General features: G+C 42.6%; 1 protein-coding gene across 5 annotated transcripts in view; it reads left to right on the forward strand.

The window, feature by feature from the left end:
* Nucleotides 1-19,387, forward strand: part of ZFYVE16 (zinc finger FYVE-type containing 16) — a 743,498-nt gene that overhangs the window by 344,533 nt on the left and 379,578 nt on the right. For 4 of the 5 annotated variants that reach the window (XM_086960830.1, XM_086960829.1, XM_086960831.1 and 1 more), the window contains one exon: nucleotides 5,755-6,004. In XM_086960830.1, coding sequence (XP_086816956.1) covers nucleotides 5,755-6,004 — 250 coding nt within the window. The remainder of the gene's footprint in view (nucleotides 1-5,754; nucleotides 6,005-19,387) is intronic. The other variant, XM_086960828.1, reaches the window with a different exon arrangement.

Raw genomic sequence — 19,387 nt, forward strand, 5'->3', positions numbered from 1 at the left:
TTTTCCACTGAAACCAAACTGCATACGCCTTGTGAGGGGGCAGGAAAATGAACAGCTAAGGAGAGACATACACTTTACTTTGGTATAGTGGTGCAGTGGCAGGACAGTGCTCTGCACAGGAGGTACAGAAATATTTCTTGGAGTTTAAGTTCAAACTGCAACCAATCCTGTACTTGTATTATTAATAATGACGTTTGTAGAAACTCAACCAGCATTGTTATGGCATTATAACACATTCTAGTCTTTGCATGACGATCTGGAGTGGAGAGGCCATAAAAAAGGACTGTCGCAACCACTGTGGGTTCGCGTTTGTTGGTCTTTGAGTGTGATTGATTGAGTGTTTGTACACGTTGTAGATTCAACATTATTTGTTTGAGCTCAAATTAAAATGTTACTATCTTTTTTGGCCTTGCGTCCTTTTGTGACTACACTCTCCAAAAGCTGTGGTCTTTGAAATATTTGAGAATGTAGGTACTTTCAAAGTGAAAGATTCCAAATAGTGAGTGAGTGGGTAAACAGTTTATTGGAAATGAAAAAAGGCTAGTGTGAAAGTGAATTTAATTAATAAAACTACTTTACTTGTGTTCTCTAATTTGGGCAGCATGATATATATATATTGTTTATAGCCAGAGTACAATGATTTTTAGATCTTGCCTACAGCAAACAATGTACTGTCTCCTTACAGTGGTCTTAGAAGCTAACCAATTCGTATCATTGGTTTGCTTCGATTTGCTTGCTTCTTATTAGTTTGCTTCTGTAAGCTCCATCTTCTTTGTCCCTTTCGCTGGAGCATGGACATCTGCTCATTTTTCGGGTGCTACTTTTCTCTTTATTTTATAGTACTCTGAGAGTGCATGTGTTTTTTCATCTCTCTCTACTTCATGTATTTCTCCCCCTTCATGTTCCTTCTCTAGTCCCTGATGCACACTCATCCGCTGTTGTCCATATGCTTACCCCCAGAAATGTCCCACCCATACGTACTAGTCTGTCCTTTCCCCCACTTCCCTCCTCCTGCCTCCTTCACCCCCTTTTCTCCCACCCTCCCCTCCTCAGTGTTGTCCCTTTCTCTACTCTCCAATTTCACTTCCCTTCGTTTGTTTAATTTTTAGGTCGAGCATTCGAGACCTCCTGTATATACTTTAGTATATACTTATATGTGTATGTACTTTGTGGGCTCTGGAGATCAGCCCTAGGACTGGTCTCCTTCCACTTAGGGAGTTTTTTTTCCGTCCAACTGCCTCTATTTACCTGTCTTGTTAGAAAAAGGCCAGTAGAAGTCAGTAAAATACCAGTATTGCTTTCTCTTGAGGGACTTTCTTTTTTTAATTTTTCTGGCAACTGCCTCTATTAAACTTTCTTGATAGAAAACGACCAGCAGAGGTCTGTGAAATACCAGAATCACTTTAGCATTCTCTAGATTCCAGTCCACAGAAATGGTCTTCCACAAGCACCCATAGACAATAATATATATTTTACTTTAAACAAGGTCAAGGTGCACCACTTCAATGTTTCCAGAAACTGTTAGCTCTGATGAGGTTAACAGAAAAAATCACATTAGTTGTTAATTGTATTCTTTAAAAGTTCTTTTATTCAATTCAGTCGAAAGTGAAAAACACGCACAGAAGCTACAGCCGACGCGTTTCGTCCTCTTGGGACTTCTTCAGGGCTGTTTACTAAAAATGACAATGTACAAAAGACATACGGTTAAAATTTACATTAAAAATGATGCAATTACGCTCATACAAAAAATGCCAGGCTTCATAAACAATACTTTACAATAATTTTTTTCTAACAAATTTTAAGAATTAGTGCAGGGATTATATTCAAATTGCCAACAACTAATGGAAGTAAATGCCTTACTTGGGTTACAAAAAGCATTTTGAGATTACTCTCAACTAAGAACAGCATATTCTAGGTCATTGCATATTGTTCTCCATATAGGTCTGCCCCTCCTTGGTCTATCCACCTCCCCTCCAAAATAAAGGGAACATCCTATGTATATAAGGAGTGGAAGCCCCAGCATCAAAGAGATTAACAAAAGAGGGGGGTAATCAGTAGTTGTAAAGCGAGGTTTGGCGCTAAAATGAAGACATACCGAAATCAATCTCAAGATAATATTCTTAGGTCTTCTCCCGTGGTTATTGGGTACGTATGTGTATCCGTGATGTTCTAGTATGCCGAATGGAGCATCTATAAATGATTGATAGAAAAGCATTTGTGAGGTCTAGTGACAGCCAACTAATGAGAGGAGTATTCTAAGCGAATCGAAAGCTTCCAATAGCTATGGATGATTGCGAGTGAAAACTATGACCTACCCTGTTTGAAAAGCAGTTCTCAGTGGAGGAATTTAGTCTGTCAGAGCCGTTCTTGTTATTAGGCGGTGTATATCTGTTTGTAGTCACATTCAGCCAATATATTCCTACAATGAGAGGTATTTCAATCTTATGTATACAATTTTCCTATGCGACAAACAAGGTTTTTTTAGAGAGATTCTTCTAAGTAACAATTCTACAGAGGTCATATGTTATTGGCTTGTAGGGAAGAAAGGCTAGTCGGTTGAGCCTGTGCCGCAGACATAAATATTTCATGATACTTTTCTCCTAATGGTCACATTCAACCATAAAAAATCGAATAGCTAGTTGTTTGTACATAAGTCAGAATTAGAAATTAGGAGCACTTCACTTACATCAAAGTATGGATTATATTCCAAGATAGTGCTGGATCCAGGGTAGTAAGTATGGAATGAAGATACTGTCTGATCTATATAAGGCAAGAAAAAAGAGAGAGGGGGGGCGGCGGGGGGAACAAAAAATGAGTATAATTATAAACTAAGCATACAAGAAGTGACCTGGGAATCCTTCACCTGCCCACTCCTATCCACAGTGCCATGCTAAGGACGAACATTTTACAATGACTAACCACTCCTATCCATGGTGCCATTGTAGGCAGAACATTTCATAATAACTGTCCACTGTATTATGTGCTTAGTTTATAATTATACTCATTTTTTGTTCCCCCCGCCGCCCCCCCCCCCCCTCTCTCTTTTTTCTTGCCTTATATAGATCAGACAGTATCTTCATTCCATACTTACTACCCTGGTTCCAGCACTATCTTGGAATATAATCCATACTTTGATGTAAGTGAGGTGCTCCTAATTTCTAATTCTTACTTATGTACAAACAACTAGCTATTCGATTTTTTATGGTTGAATGTGACCATTAGGAGAAAAGTATCATGAAATATTTAGGTCTGCGGCACAGGCTCAACCGACTAGCCTTTCTTCCCTACAAGCCAATAACGTATGACCTCTGTAGAATTGTTACTTAGAAGAATCTCTCTAAAAAAACCTTGTTTGTCGCATAGGAAAATTGTATACATAAGATTGAAATACCTCTCATTGTAGGAATATATTGGCTGAATGTGACTACAAACAGATATACACCGCCTAATAACAAGAACGGCTCTGACAGACTAAATTCCTCCACTGAGAACTGCTTTTCAAACAGGGTAGGTCATAGTTTTCACTCGCAATCATCCATAGCTATTGGAAGCTTTCGATTCGCTTAGAATACTCCTCTCATTAGTTGGCTGTCACTAGACCTCACAAATGCTTTTCTAGCAATCATTTATAGATGCTCCATTCAGCATACTAGAACATCACGGATACACCTACATACCCAATAACCACGGGAGAAGACCTAAGAATATTATCTTGAGATTGATTCGGTATGTCTTCATTTTAGCGCCAAACCTCGCTTTACAACTACTGATTACCCCCCTCTTTTGTTAATCTCTTTGATGCTGGGGCTTCCACTCCTTATATACATAGGATGTTCCCTTTATTTTGGAGGGGAGGTGGATAGACCAAGGAGGGGCAGACCTATATGGAGAACAATATGCAATGACCTAGAATATGCTGTTCTTAGTTGAGAGTAATCTCAAAATGCTTTTTGTAACCCAAGTAAGGCATTTACTTCCATTAGTTGTTGGCAATTTGAATATAATCCCTGCACTAATTCTTAGAATTTGTTAGAAAAAAATTATTGTAAAGTATTGTTTATGAAGCCTGGCATTTTTTGTATGAGCGTAATTGCATCATTTTTAATGTAAATTTTAACCGTATGTCTTTTGTACATTGTCATTTTTTGTAAACAGCCCTGAAGAAGTCCCAAGAGGACGAAACGCGTCGGCTGTAGCTCCTGTGCGTGTTTTTCACTTTCGACTGAATTGAATAAAATAACTTTTAAAGAATACAAGTAATAACTAATGTGATTTTTTCTGTTAACCTCATCAGAGCTAACAGTTTCTGGAAACATTAAAGTGGTGCACCTTGACCTTGTTTAAAGTACTTTATAGTTCATGTTTTGAACCAACATTGTAACGGTGGGTGTTCTTTGAAGTGTGCACACATATTGTCCCATGTACTGCAATGTGGGTCTGAATTAATTTTGGGAGAATATTTGACTAGGTGCTGCTCTGTTGGGAATCCTCCACCGTTGTTTTCTTCTTAAAATAATATATATTTTGTAATCTTGTATTTTCAGCGATAAGACCACCGAAGCCCATGATTTTATATTAAAAACAGAATTTTGGACTGTACAATTTCCAGCTGAAAGGCAATATTTATCTCCACGTAGTCCAATACCTGGCGTGTCACTCATTTTGGTGCTTACTTTCCCTCCATGTTAAAGAACAGTAGCTGTTTCAGCACCCAGGCTAATGTGCTGCATAGCTAAATGTAAATGTAAATGTCAAGGTATTTGTAGAGCGCACTGCCACCAAGCGGTTTCCTGGCGCTATCTCATACTGCTGTGGAACCCTTCCTGGCTTTCCCTGTGAAGTGTCCACTCCTGGGCACCCCCAGGATGAAGCCAGGCATCCACGGCGCTGTGGGGGCCGGTGTGGAGGTTAAGCAAGCTATTGCCCAGAGTTGCAGCGTGGGGCCCATGATTAGAATAGGCACCAAAGCGAGAATTGTCAGGTCTGAGGAAATTGAGCCCAAGACCCGCCAAGGCGGGAATTGAACCCTGGTCCCGGGCCAGAACTCTGCATCAGGGTCTGCCACTCTAACCATTGAGCCACACTCCTCCACTCCAATACATATAAGGTTCCAAAGGGGAGACCGATTGCATTGCAAATGCTTGTTTACTCTGTTCTTCTGTATCTCGTTTTCCCCCTCTCACCATCTTCCTTTCATCCTTCCTCCTTGAATTCCTCATTCCCACTCCCACATCCGCTAGGTACACTAGCTGTGTGGTAATGCCACAGTAGATATCAAATGTATATTACTAGAGAGGATATTTATTTTCTTTTAATATGAGCTTCAATAGATTTTACTGGACAATAAACTCGCAACTTTTGGTTATTTATCAACTGCAACCGTAGATGGGGTTTGCAATGTGACCCCTTAATAAATGGAAAATGTGTAATGGTAGAAATGTTAATAAATGAAAGTTGCAGCGACATTTTGAGACTTGCTCTCTCATTTAAGAGGTTGTTGACCAGTTAGAGAAAAAAAATATTTTCGGTGTAATAGATGTGGGTTTTTGTAGTTGGATCTAGTCTAATTTACATGTCATGAAACCAAAATGTTGCATTTCTTTTGTCACAAAGGTAGATGCTGAATACTAGGGAAACAGAGCAGTTATTTAATTGTTTGGCTGCTTCTGGCAGTTGTTAATTTAGAAATGTATTTGTCCCAAAGAGCATAACCAAGCAGTGTATTTAATTATCAACTTTTTCCACCCCTCAAAGATTGCAGGTCCTGGAAGTGGTACATTTGCTGCATCTGTTGACCGTGTCAATGATGAGACGATTAGTCTGACTTCTGAAACTGAGAAATTACACAGCCCTGCTGCTGCTGATGCATTCACAGTTGCTGGGTTATCCGACTACAGGATGCTGTGTGGCGTTGAGAAATGCGTTGGCAAGGACTTGAGCCTTCTTCCTGAGGATGAGGCTGGATTACCACCACTTTTATTGGCAACTGGAGAAAAAGGTGGAGGTAAAACTTCTACCTTGATTAAAGTATTGATTTCAATCAAGCTGCAGAGCTGCAGGAGCAGGCATTGAAATGTAAATTATTTTGACTTAAAAAAGTAAGATTCTCATATCTTTCTTCTAATGCTTTATTTATTTTTCTCGAGATAATATATAAGACTGCAGTGGTAAAATGACTTGCCCATCAGACAAAATTCAGTACCCATCATTTCAAAAGTTAAGAAATACACATCTTAATCAGTACCTTATTACTATTTCATCACAGATTATCTTAGGTTAAAATCAATGTACTCACTCCTCTGCATCATAATATGCATCATAATATGAGTAAATGAGAAGTTGTGGACAGAACACTACTGCAAGCTGTATTACTTGAAGATGCTTTGTGAATTTGATGTTGAAAGGCTGTAAGAAGGTTTGCTCAGCTGCATCATCATAGTTTTCCAGCGGAATGGTTTGGTGTTCTGGCAATATATACTGTGGGTGCTTGGGTGCATTTTACCCTCTGGCAGTGCATGGTTTACATAATAGAAATCATTACATGAAATTTGGACCCCTATTCTGTAAGTGGGTGTTCCAGGTATCCTAGTGGTTTGTTCCACCTTACACTGGTGCCATAAAATGCTTATTACACAATGGCTTGGAGTGACATGTAGCTGTCCCCTTTTTGGGATGGATCCAATTGACTTAATCCTCTGGTTTCAACACTGTTGTTTGGGCACTTTTTGTTGCCTCCTAAGGCTAATGTCAAATTCATTTATATGTAGCCGGCAGTGCCTATAATGCAATATTTTGCTGGTCTAATCTTGGGGGCTGTGTGCAGAGGGCACAGCTAGTCTCACTAAGATATGCAAGTGTGTTAAGTGAAAAAGATTCGTAGCGAACACCTTCCTTACCTGTCACACTGGGAGCATGCCACATACAACCCCCACCCCAAACTTAAGGGGAACTCGTTGCCTAGCAGAGCAGTTTTTACCTGGTTGTCTACCAGACTGCAGAGCAAAAGAAAAAGGCATGGTATGCATGCATATATTACATTTGGCCTTTTTATTTTACTGCCTGCTGTGGAGAAGAACAGTCATTCTGTCATGACTGTCCAATACTTTAGAGCCTGGCAGTAATATCTAGTCCGTGTTAATTCTGCCATCATTTGTTAGTGGAGATCCATGTCAACAGTTAAAACCTTGAAGGAAGAAGTGGGGAATCTATTATTTGTACAAGCTGAGGGTTTGATTGTGCTTACTCTGATCCTCATGTTGTGTAAGATGCATGGGGTAATGCACGTGGTGTGTTGTAAAGACTTGTGGTTTATACTACCGTGAAGTAGATGCAATAAATCGGGTAGTCAAAATGTATAGTCAGGTGGAGGTAAGAAATCTCATTATAGGCCGAGCAGGAAGAGTGTTAGACAGTGATTACTATGGCACCTTTGCAGGTAGATATAGATTAAAGAGGAGCACTCCAGGTGTAATCAGCAAAGATCCTATAAACTAATACTAATCCAAGGGTGCGGCACTACAGAAATGTGTTGGCTAGCAGAAGAAATTAAGAGAACAACAAAGTAGGGGACCCCTACTTGTAGTGCGCACTGTTCCTACTTTGCAGGTAGAACACAACAGAGCTACTTCGTGCTCCCTGTCGCTCCCGAAGGAACTGTGGGCTGATTGGAAGAGTTGCTCTGAGCTAGATGTTATAGGACTTAACTTTTAAAGTACTCAAAATGAAATAAAAACCATTTAAAATAAAAAAAAAAGCTATCCTCCAAATTAAGGATACATGTATTTCCTAACTGCCCAATACGAATAAGACGAAAATCTTTAAGGAAGGAAATATAAGGAAATTGAATTTTTTAAAAACTTAACCATTTCAACAACTGTTATTCTGATAGGTCATTAATGTTGAAGTCTTTAAATATGCATGTTATCATGTGGCTAGTGGTTAAAAGTAATGGAAATGTACCAGTTATAATCTGTGTTGTTTTTTTTAAGCGTGAACAGTCCAAAGGGTAGGTTCATGGATGATTGTGGGTAGTCATAGGCCGTCATTACCACTGGTCAATTACAATGAATGATGGCAGTTCAAGAGCTACTCTGGAGGGACCCACGCTAAACACTGTAAATCAGGCAAATGAAGCATTAATTGCTGAAAAGCTGGGGCTTTAATAGTTTCCCGAATGCAGTCTGATTAATGGTAATCCTTAATTGGAGTAGGAGATGCTTCCAGAAAGGAAAAGGAAGAGTTGACCTCAAAACGTACCCCAAAGTTCATGACTAGATTGGTCAGGGAAGGGCAATGAGGACCGTCAGCAGGCCAGCAGCCCATCCATCCAGGTAAGGGGCTAGAGCCAAAAAGCAAGATTTCAGGTTTGTCTGGGTTGCTTTAAAGATTATTGGCACTAAGCCAGACCATGACAGCTTTTATACAAGCTGAGAAAGCCAACTTTGCATTCATCAAGGTTCCTTTGTACAAGAACAACAACTGCATATGAAATAATTTTGATGTCAAACAACTCCACCAAAATAGCGTGGGGCGTCCTATAAATATTTAAAAAGGTTAAGGTTTATAGCAGAACCCTGAGGTACCCCATAGCATAGGGATTTCACCTCAGAGTGAAATAGTCTTATCCATACAGCTTGCTCTCTCGACTCAAGAAAGGAGGTGAGACAGGGGAGGGCTGAGCCAATCACACAAATCTCATAGAGCTGGTGTAGCAGAATCTTGCGAGACACCGTATTGAATGCCAGCGAAAGATCCAGTAGAACCAGCACAATGTTATAAAAGAGGTCTAGGTTCCACTTTTTAGCTCAAAGATCTCCAGCAGCGCTTTAATGTTCTATTCGGAGAGAAGAGCATTGACCTATTTCTCCAAAATTTTTGAAGGGGTTAGAAGCAGGGACATAAGGCCAAAATTAAATAAGAGCTGTATCTGCACTGCTAAATCCCTGAAATTTCCCCCACTCTCCCATCGGAAATGTTGGAGAGGGAGAGAAATATTGGAGATTATACATTTTTGGAGAAAAACGTGAGAATCTGATTACTGTACCAATTCCTGCATGTTTCCCCCTGATATTCCTTCCCCAGACTTTGTCTGCTTGCCGCAGTTGAAATCTCCATTAAGTATAATACTCACCGGCAGTCTCCCTGCTAATCATATTAATTCCTATGAACCTGGTAACTGTTGTTAGCAGGCCCCTTGGAAGTATTGGGCCACTCACAGTGAGGGCCACATAGGGCTTGGGCATATGCTTTGGTGAGCAAAGTCATCTTCTTATGTAGGCACTTTTACGAAGTTCATTGCATGCTGTCTTAAAGCTGTATTGGAGTAGGAATTATTAAGGATGATGCAGGAGCATGTAGTTAAGGTGGTTTGAAAAGGCTCTGACAGTCTGAATGTAACTGAAATATCAGCGTAAATTGTTAGTGGGCAAACACCAGGAATTAGTATAAAAACTCCAGCTCCCTCAGGTTATTTCAGAAAAAGCTGCAATCCCAGTTATTTACCTATCTTCAGCATTGCCAGGAACTACAGTAATAACCATTCTGCGAAATAACAGGCCTTAAACCAAAACACTCGCAAGGAGACCATAGGGAGGTGTAAATAGTGTGTGGCTCTAGCTAGAACGCTTTTGATAGGTGTTGTTTTTGTTGTTGCTTTGCATGAAAACTTCTAAAGATATGCTTTTTGTCACTGATCGTCCTTAAACATGAGAATGGTACAAGGAAACGGTTGTATTAGGCCCCAAACCTTTACCACGATGGGCTCCTCAAGGACAGTAATGGGCCTGCTGGTGTCAGGGAAGTAACTAATCTGGCTCTTTTACTCACTACACTTCTTCTCTGTGCCACATGAAAAGATGTTATTCATCACACTCCATCTTTTGTTTTCCAGTTTTTATTATATAATGTAGCCCCTTCACTTGCCATCTTTTGTAAGGTTGGATGAGGTACCATTTTTCATCCAGAATATAAGGGTTTATAATAATCCATGTGCCTTGCTGATGTCTCACATTACTTCTAGACAGTTATGTTAGACCAGCTGTGAAGTGCCTGTGTAGAGCCCCATGTTTTCATTGGAACAAGCGAATTGTAGATGGTTGTCAGAACAGAAGCAGTCACAAAAACACCTGCTGGCTTTCCATTGTGCAAAACTACAAAGGAAGAATGGTAAGAGCAGGCTGCGGAAGTTAAATGCAAACCCATAGTTGCTGCGAACCAATGAAAACCTAAAATAAATGGCAAGTTTGCAAACTGCGATAAATTCTGTGATTAGAAGTTCATTCACAACGCTGGTGTAACATTTAGCCAAGCCACAATATATTGAGGCCTAGGGCGTCTCAGTTACTCAGCCATCTATAACTGTCAGCCTGGTGGGGGCAAAGCCCTTGACGACGATCAAGCCATCTGTGCCACTTACTTCTAAGAAGCCAGCAAACTCGTCTGAGTCGAGTAGACATACAGCCTTGACTACACACATATCACAGGCGCCAATGCTCAAAAAACCTTCAGCACTGAAATTCCCTACATCGATTTTTTCTGCTCCAAAAGAATGTCTGACAAATAAAGGTCATAAGGACATGCCTTATATAGAAAGCCCATGCCACAGTTTACCCTGATGCAGAAGGCAATGTATATTAAAATCACCAAAAGACTAATGGACAGAAAAAGACATTTGGAGGCGAAACGTTTATCTGAAAAAACAAGACCATAAAGGACGAGGCAGGACACTTCAGCTGCAGTCTCCTCTAAAGAAAAAGACTATGGAACACAAAGCAACCAGCCCTACGCCACTTTACACTTCACCCCAATCAATATCACTATTGTCCACACACTCTGATGAGGGAGACATAGGGAGCCCTATCACCACAAAGACTCTCAAGGAGTGCCCCCAAATAGTCTAGACCTTAGGACGCATAAGATGTCATTCCTCCAGACCCTGACATTGATGTGTTTGTCCCAGTCAAGGCATCCCTACCAGATGACACCACTTCTTAAAGTAGTGTTATACGGTGTGTAGCTGACTTTCACAAAGTCCAGATGCACATCAAAGAGGAAGAATGTGATTATTTCTTTTGCCAAAACACTCTCCAAGACGGAGAACTCGGGTCAGTATTCACCCTTGATAGGGTCAATGCTCAGAGTCTCTTCTGGGATTTTTAAAGAGCCAGCTAAGTCAAGGGTATCAACATTTGGAATCAAGCTCAAATTCAAGCCTTCTCCCAATGTTCTGCACTACATTGGCGGACACATGTAGTTACAACAGCTAGGAAAAAGGCATCAACTAGGCAGCAGTCCTTTTGAAGACTTATCACAGGGGTGCAGCAAAAACCACCACACCCTATTCTACCAAAAATAACAAGAGACATACCACCAGCAAAGTGCAGGGGTTACTACAGAGGAGGATAAGGGGGTAACCAAAAACGTAGAGGTAAAGTTACTCCCAGAAAGTGAGGCTCCATAAATTCCCCCCAATCTCGGCTACACATGTCGTGGGAAGCTTGCTGCATTTCCACCAATTATAGCCAGAAATAGCATCCAACCAGTGGGTGCTGCCCATCATCATTCAGCACGGAAAGGGCTTAGAGCTCACTTCCCACCCTAAACATTCCACTACACTGACTGAACCTGAACACCTTCACCTTCTCAAGAAGGAGGTAAAAGCTCTGTTTTAAGGCATCTTAGAACCAGTTCCAAAGGCACGCCTCAGCAGAGGCCTATATTCCCTATACTTATTGATACCCAAAAAGGACAGTACGCTGATGCCAGTATTGGATCTCCTCCCTCTCAATTATTACATATTGTTAGAACACTTAAATATGGTGACACTACAGGATGTGATCCATCTACTTCAAGAAGTCAACTGCATGGTGACACTGGACCTGAAGGACGCTTACTTTCACATCCCCATTCATTCACCACATCACCATTACCTCAGGTTTGTGGTAAATGGATGTCATTACAAGTTCATAATGTGCCTTTTGGGGTGGCAACAGCACAACACGCTTTTACCAAATGTCTGACAGTTGTAGCAGCCCATTTAAGAAGACGCAACATCCATTCTTGGATGATTGGCTGGAAAATAGTTCAAGCAGATAGAAATGCCTGCAGGATACACAAACTGACATCAATTTGCTGCACAAATTGGGTTTCGCAATGAATGCCGCAAAGTCCCACTGTCCCTGTCCCATGATGCACTGGGACAGGGACAGACTGATTTGCATATAGCCAGGTTCTGAGCTGGGATGGTGCAGTGAGATAAATAACGGTGATGGATCAAGCCCTGATCTTTGGACTGGGTAAGAGTGGTCTGCTTAATTCAGACACTCTGTTCATCACCACCCCCTTTTCTGAATCATTTTTGGCCACTATAGGTGTGGCAGGGTATACTCAGACATGAGTCCCTTTCTCACTGCACCATCAGGATTCAAGCAATCCGGGCCGACGAAGGATGAAATGCCAGAAACCGGTCCCCGGTAGCTTGTCTCCTTTCTGGTGAAGAATTGGCTTGGTAGTTTAGTCTGCCCTGTTCCCATGATGCACTGGGCCAGGGCCAGACTGATTTGCATATAGCCAGGTTCTGAGCTGGGATGGTGCAGTGAGATAAATAACGGTGATGGATCAAGCCCTGATCTTTGGACTAGGTAAGAGTGGTCTGCTTAATTCAGACACTCTGTTCATCACCACCCCCTTTTCACAATCAATGTACTACATACAAAAATAGAGGAGGGGGGGGCACCCATTCGATACAGTTGTCACTCTTAGCACTTGAGATTTGGCTTTTTGCCATCACGTCCAGCTTCTGGCCGAATATCTCCTGGGAGTGTACAATTCTGTGGCAGACTTGTTGAGCAGGATGCAGCAATAAGACCATGAGTGGGACAACCACCTTCCGAGTCGTTCATTGCTACTTCAGCATTTCGGGATGCCAGATGTGAGCGTTTTAGCCAAAAACTCAAAGTCCCAATTATCACCTTCATGTACTACCACCTCAGTTCATAGGCAATGCACTGTGGACAAATTAGTCAGGGATGTTTACTGCGCTTTTCCGCCTCTCTCTCTCATTCATTATCTTGTCAGGAAACTCAGACCGACATCTCTCAAGATGACCTAGTAGCTCCCACATTTGCAAGACAACCCTGGTACACAACACTTGTTGAGCTATCCCTTGGATCTCACAAGTGGCTACCTAACACCACAGACCTTCTCACTCACCGCTCAGGCAAAGTCAGACATCCCAAACAACTCAACTTTGTAATCTGGCTCCTGAAATCATAGAGGTTGGATACACACAGCTGCCTCCAGAGTGTATGAGCATTTTTAGAGAGAAACGGTGTCCAACAACTAGAGCCTGTTACAGCTACATGGAAAAGGTTTGTCCTTTACTGTATAGCTCAGCACATAGACCCTTGTGCTCCCACAGTACAACAAATAGTATGTTATCAGCTACACTTACAGAAATCAAGACTAGCATACACTTACTTCCATATGACTACACCTTACAGCAATTGCAGCATACCTGCAAAATCATATACACCAGTCCCTTTTCTGCATACTGGTCATTATGGCATTCATAGAAGGTCTTAAAAGAATAATTCTTCCACGAGCCCTGCCGGTCCCATCATGGAATTTAAATGTGGTACTTACAAGACGAATGTTCACGCCTTTCAAACCATTACATTCCTGCCCACTACAGTTCCTGCAACAGAAGATTGCTTTTCTAGTGGCTATCACATCACTAAGAAGGATTAGTAAGTTGCATGCCCTTAAAATAAAAGTACCTTATTTTCAAGTTTTCCAAGAAGAGGTGCAACTGCAAAAGAGCTCAAAGATTCTTTAAAAAGTCCTCTCCCTTTTTCACTTGAATCTGACACTTTACCTCCTGTGTTTTTCCAAAACCAGAGACTGTTGCAGAAAGAGTACTTCACACTTGATGTTAAAAGAGCATTAAGGTGTAACATTGATGGGACTAAAACTCTAAGGAAAACACAGCAGCAGTTTGTTGCTTTCTCCTGCCCTAGCTAGAAATGTAAATGCAATTTCCAAAGCGGGAATTGCGTAATGGATAGTCAAATGCATACAGGTACGTTACATGAAAGCGAAATGTAAATTAACATCAATTCCACCAGCACATTATAATAGGACGAAAGATGCTTCTCTGGTCTTTCTAAGGAAAATTCCTTATGTTGACAATAACAAGACAGCTACATAGACCAATGTACATACATTTAGTAAACACTATTGTGTGGATGTCCAAGCAAGACAACAAGCTTTAGTTGGTCACCTATGTTAACACCTTAGATGCGGTGCAAATATTCCTCCCCAGTGCTGCGCTGTCCATTGGAACTAGTGCTGAATGGACGTCCAATGGTCGTGCGCAGCACTGGGGAGGTAGTGCTGCCGTCGGCCAACGCCCCGACGCAGCACTTAAGAGGTTAAGGAATTTATTCCAGACATCTGCACCATCTGATGCTTAAAGCCACAGTGAAAGGACAGCTGATTTACAGTTTATGCATAGCATGTGTATTATGCTTGTCAGCTTCATTGGTTATCTTATTGAACATCGGGCAGGAACCTGCAGGAAATAGGTTACCCGAGACTTAGAGCGAAGAGCCCTACATACTCTACTGTTACCAAAAGTAAAAATCGTGCCTCTGTTACTTAAAATGGCACTCCACTGCTGGAAGAATGCTCTGCTTTACACCTCAGATGTGATCCTGTATGCTGGTAATATCCCACTTTTGGGGCTACAAATCACTGGTGGCAGGCTCAAGAAAGCCTCAGTTACATGCCTGGTCGGAAGCTGGCATGGATGAGGTTCGGTCGCTGTTTGGCGATGGAACCCTCCTTGATCATGACACCTTTGTACAGACCACTGGCTTGCCGGATCGTCTTTACTTAACTCACGCAGCAGTATCTCACTGCCTTAGGAAGACATGGGCACCTCAACGTAATGAACCTCCGCAACACGAACTCGTCTGATCATTCTATTATATGGGGGAGGGCCGCCATCTTATTAAATGGTTGTTCGTTGGTATTCGTACGCAAGCATCCATCCCACTCACTGACCTTAAAACAAAATGAACCAAGACAACTGAAGCTGCACTAACTGATAAAGCATGGGCGAGTTTCCTAGAACACCCCAAGCGAGTATCCCGCAACACCAAATTTAATTTGTATTGTGTTACACAGATCCTATTTAACCCCAAAGAGAATACATCACATGTTCCCAGACGCCCAACACTGCTACCCACTTAGCAGGTCCGAGGAGGCAGGCTTTATCCTCATGCTATGGGCTTGCCCTCACCTTCGTGATTACTGGGGGGGTCCGAACTGCACTTGGGGAGCTCACGCATTTGCAGATTGAGGACAACATACTGGAGAGTTTATTGGGTCTCCGCAAGCGCACAGCGCTTTGAAAGTTCAACTGCGCTTCCTTGATCTTGCCCTCATATTCTCCATACGAGCGATCACCATGAGATGGAAATCCCCTAGATGCCCCACTTTACCCACGTGGCAGGAAGAGGTGGTACGCTGGTGCCGTGCCAAAAGCGCAGGCATTAGACACGAAGAGTTAAGCGGACTACGAAAACACCCCATCTCTGTGGAATGAGATCGCTTGCTGGAAGGTTTTAAAACACTAGATCTTCTTCCACAAGATATAATTTCTACCCCATATCAAAACCAGTTGTATGCGGTTCAAGGTTTGCAGAACTGTTAAATATCCAAATCGCGTTATCATCCGCACACCAGCAGTAGATTGTACCAAGTGGTATATACACAAGCACATACGGTCGAGTGGCAGACAGAAACCGACAGGCCAGGTGCGGGTTGGAGGGTGGTGGGCGTATTATGTTAATGGTGTTGCTTAGAAATTATTGCAAATTGAACCGAATGCTATGTTTGAGGCATATGAGCTGCAGACCACACACTAATGCATAGATCACCATCTGGTGGTGGGACCGGATGATTACACTTTGTTGTTGTCTTGGAAGAGTCTTTGTCTGTTGGGTGACTCCTCCTGTAGATCGTAGTGCGCATGGGCATCGACTCCATCTTCAGAATGTTTTTTTCCGCCATCGGGCTCGGATGTGTGGTCCCGTTACCGATCTCTTTTCGACTTCCAGTCCTACATCATACCATCAGTATCGTCTTCGACAGTAATTCCAGTTACCCGTGTCGAAGAAAGGCTTGCGCTTCTCGATTCCAGCGTTCGTCGGCCGTCGGGCCCAACTACGCCATTGGGTCTTTGGCTCATGGAAAAAACACCCTTCAAGAAGTTCCCTCAGCGTGGACACAAATTTCCTCACACAGCATTAGGTTTGCAATCTGTGCTTGTCTCCAGAGCAGGAGAGTCGAGATTGTGAGGCCTGCTCTTTGTTCCAGTCGAAGAAGACCATCAGGGACCGTTGAGCTCGAAGAGTCATGGCGCAGTCATCTTCATCAACACCAGACCTCATCATAGACGAGGCTCCGATCATTGTAGAGTCCGAAGAACAACAGCAGGACGACATCGTTTCCGAAGCAAAGGGTTCAGCTTCTGGAGCCGAGGATCAATCAGAAGACGACTATCTTCTTCCAGCTGGTCAACAGGTTGTGAGTACAAGCGTCGACCCTGTTCACTCCCCATACCGGCACAGGCTTCGGTTCCACCTCCACCTCCACCTCCGGGTCCATATGCACACCGACCAAAACCTTCCGACGCCCCGCCTTCTGGCTCGGCAACGAAGAATCCAAAAAAGCCTCCAGTTGACTCGGGCTCGAGTCAGTCTTTCGGTCCTGACAATCAGAAGGTCCTCAAACCAAAATTAACTCCAGCACCGAAGCAGCCTTCGATACCGAAACCGGTCGAGCCGAAATCAAGCTCAGCACCAAAAGACGTTCTCAAGTCTACCGAATCGAAGACAACTCGGGTTCCGAAAAAAGTCGACCCAGGGCCTGCTTCAGCACCAAAACACACTTCGGCTCCGAAGGTCGATGATTCCACACGTACTTCGGGAACAACAATTCCGGATCCAAAAAGCTCAGATCCGAGAAAGAAACATGTTATTAAGTCTTTGGAACCAAAGCCAAAATCTGCTCCAAAGACAATAGACACTGTAAAACTAAGCATTTTGGTCCCAAGCAGGATAAATCGGCACAGAAAAAAAATATTTCAGCAGAAGAGCTTTTCCACCCAGATCCAAAGCTAAAGACTCTTCGTATTAATCCAAAGACTGGACATGTCATTACAGTGCCTGAAAAGAGGAAAATGGACTCTCCCAAACCACCTCCAGTTCCTCTCAAAAAGCATGCTCAAACTTCCCCCATAAGAATCCCTTCACCATTGCTAGAGATACCAATAGATATTTCTCCTGTACACTCACCATCCAGCACACATAGCCCTATACCACAGGATGATGATGATGAAGACAATTATTCACATGGGGTAGAAAGTGAGCAACACATAGATGACACAGATGACCCAGACAATATTCCTGGGCCATCAGATGATCCCTGGGAAAATGATAATGCGCCAGATCTGCCACAAGATGATCCATACCCTTCTAGACCATCTCCCCCAGATGATACTAATGGGTTTACACAGCTCATTCATAGAGCAGCCCCTATTCATGGAGTGGACTTACATTTAGATCCAGTGGAAGAGGACTTCCTTTTGGATACACTACTGTCGTCACATAAAACCACAACCACATTACCAATACTTAGTGGAGTAGTGAAACATGCACCAGAGGTATTCAAAGACCCCGTCAGAGCCAGGGTAATTAACGCCAGACTAGAAAAAAATTATAAAGCGGCTCCAACTGATCCAGCATACATCAAAGGTAAGCTGCCATTGGACTCATTAGTAGTATCAAATGCGAGAAAAAGAGCTAACTCGCAGACAACAGGGGATGCTCCACCCCCTGATAAAGAGTTCAAGCTTTTAGATGCTTCAGGAAAACGCACCATCTCACAAGCAGCTCTCTGACGGGAGAATTGCTAACACTCAAGCTTTGTTAGCGAGATATGATCGAGCTCATTAAGATGAGTTAGAATCACTCATGCAACATTTACCAGAACAATATAAGACCAAGGCTTCTGACTTAATACAAGAAGGCAAGGTTATTACGAATACCTCAATCCGCTGTGCATTAGACGCTGCCGACACAGCCTCTAGAGCAATAAATACAGGAGTACTGTTGCGTAGACATGCATGGTTACGCATCTCTGGGTTCAAGCCAGAAGTACAGGACAGTATCTTAAATCAACCCTTTGACCAGCAACAACATTTTGGTCCAAAAGTTGATAATGCACCAGAGAAAATGAAAAAAGATACAATACGGCAAAATCCATGGGAGCCTTTCAAACATAGACCCATCGAGCATCCTTTCGTTGCTCTCCTACAGGGGCGCCTCTAAAGGTTTTCAAACTGACAACACCTCCTCTTCTTATAAAGCGCCCACCCAAACCTCGCCCAGTAGAGGGTATTACAGAGGAGATATAGAAGTAACAACAATAAGGGTAGAGGCAGAGGCAACAACAACCGCAATGCCTCTACTCCCAAACAGTGACTTCCCTTCCATCCCCTAGGCCATTCCACTCCTGTTGGGGGGGAGATTACAACAGTTCCTACCTGTCTGGAACTCCCATCACCACAGACAGGTGGGTAAGACAAATAGTTCAGTCAGGTTATTGCCTGGAGCTCACTTCCACTCCTCCAACAATACCACCCAGACAACGTCCCATGTCACAGGAGCATCTCACACTCCTAAAACAAGAGGTTGCATCTCTACTACAAAAGAATGCAATAGAACCAGTCCCAAAACACCATCATAAAACAGGAGTTAACTCCCTATACTTTCTCATACCCAAAAAGGACAGGTCCATCTGACCTATACTAGATCTAAGGCCTCCAAACCTTTACATACAATCCAACCATTTCCATATGGTCACACTACAACAGGTTCTGCCGCTGTTAAAACAAGGCGACCTCCTTGCCACATTAGATCTCAAGGACGTCTACTTCCACACGCCTATCCATCAATCTCACAGAAAGTGCCTTCGATTTGTACTAGAAGGTCAACATTATTGTCAAATGTTCTTCTAGAGCGCGGTCTCAAGGCGCTATGCAGCAAGGGACAACAACCAGACTTCAAAGGGTGCTAAAGATGCTTATTTAGGAAAAAGCCAAGTTTTTAATTTTGTCGAAAAGACATATCCGTGATAAGCAATAAGTGGGGCGGGAGTTTATTCCACAGATGAGGGGCAAGATAAGAAAAGGCCCGTTCTTCATTGTGTGAAGTACGCACACGAGGTTGAATCAAGAGGTATTGAGAGGAGTGTCTTTGTAATCTTTGAGGCTGATACCATGCCAATTTTTTTGCAAGGTAGATAGGGCCATTGCCTTAAA

The sequence above is a fragment of the Lissotriton vulgaris genome, chromosome 3_1, assembly GCF_964263255.1.
Source record: "Lissotriton vulgaris chromosome 3_1, aLisVul1.2, whole genome shotgun sequence".
Classification (NCBI taxonomy): domain Eukaryota; kingdom Metazoa; phylum Chordata; class Amphibia; order Caudata; family Salamandridae; genus Lissotriton; species Lissotriton vulgaris.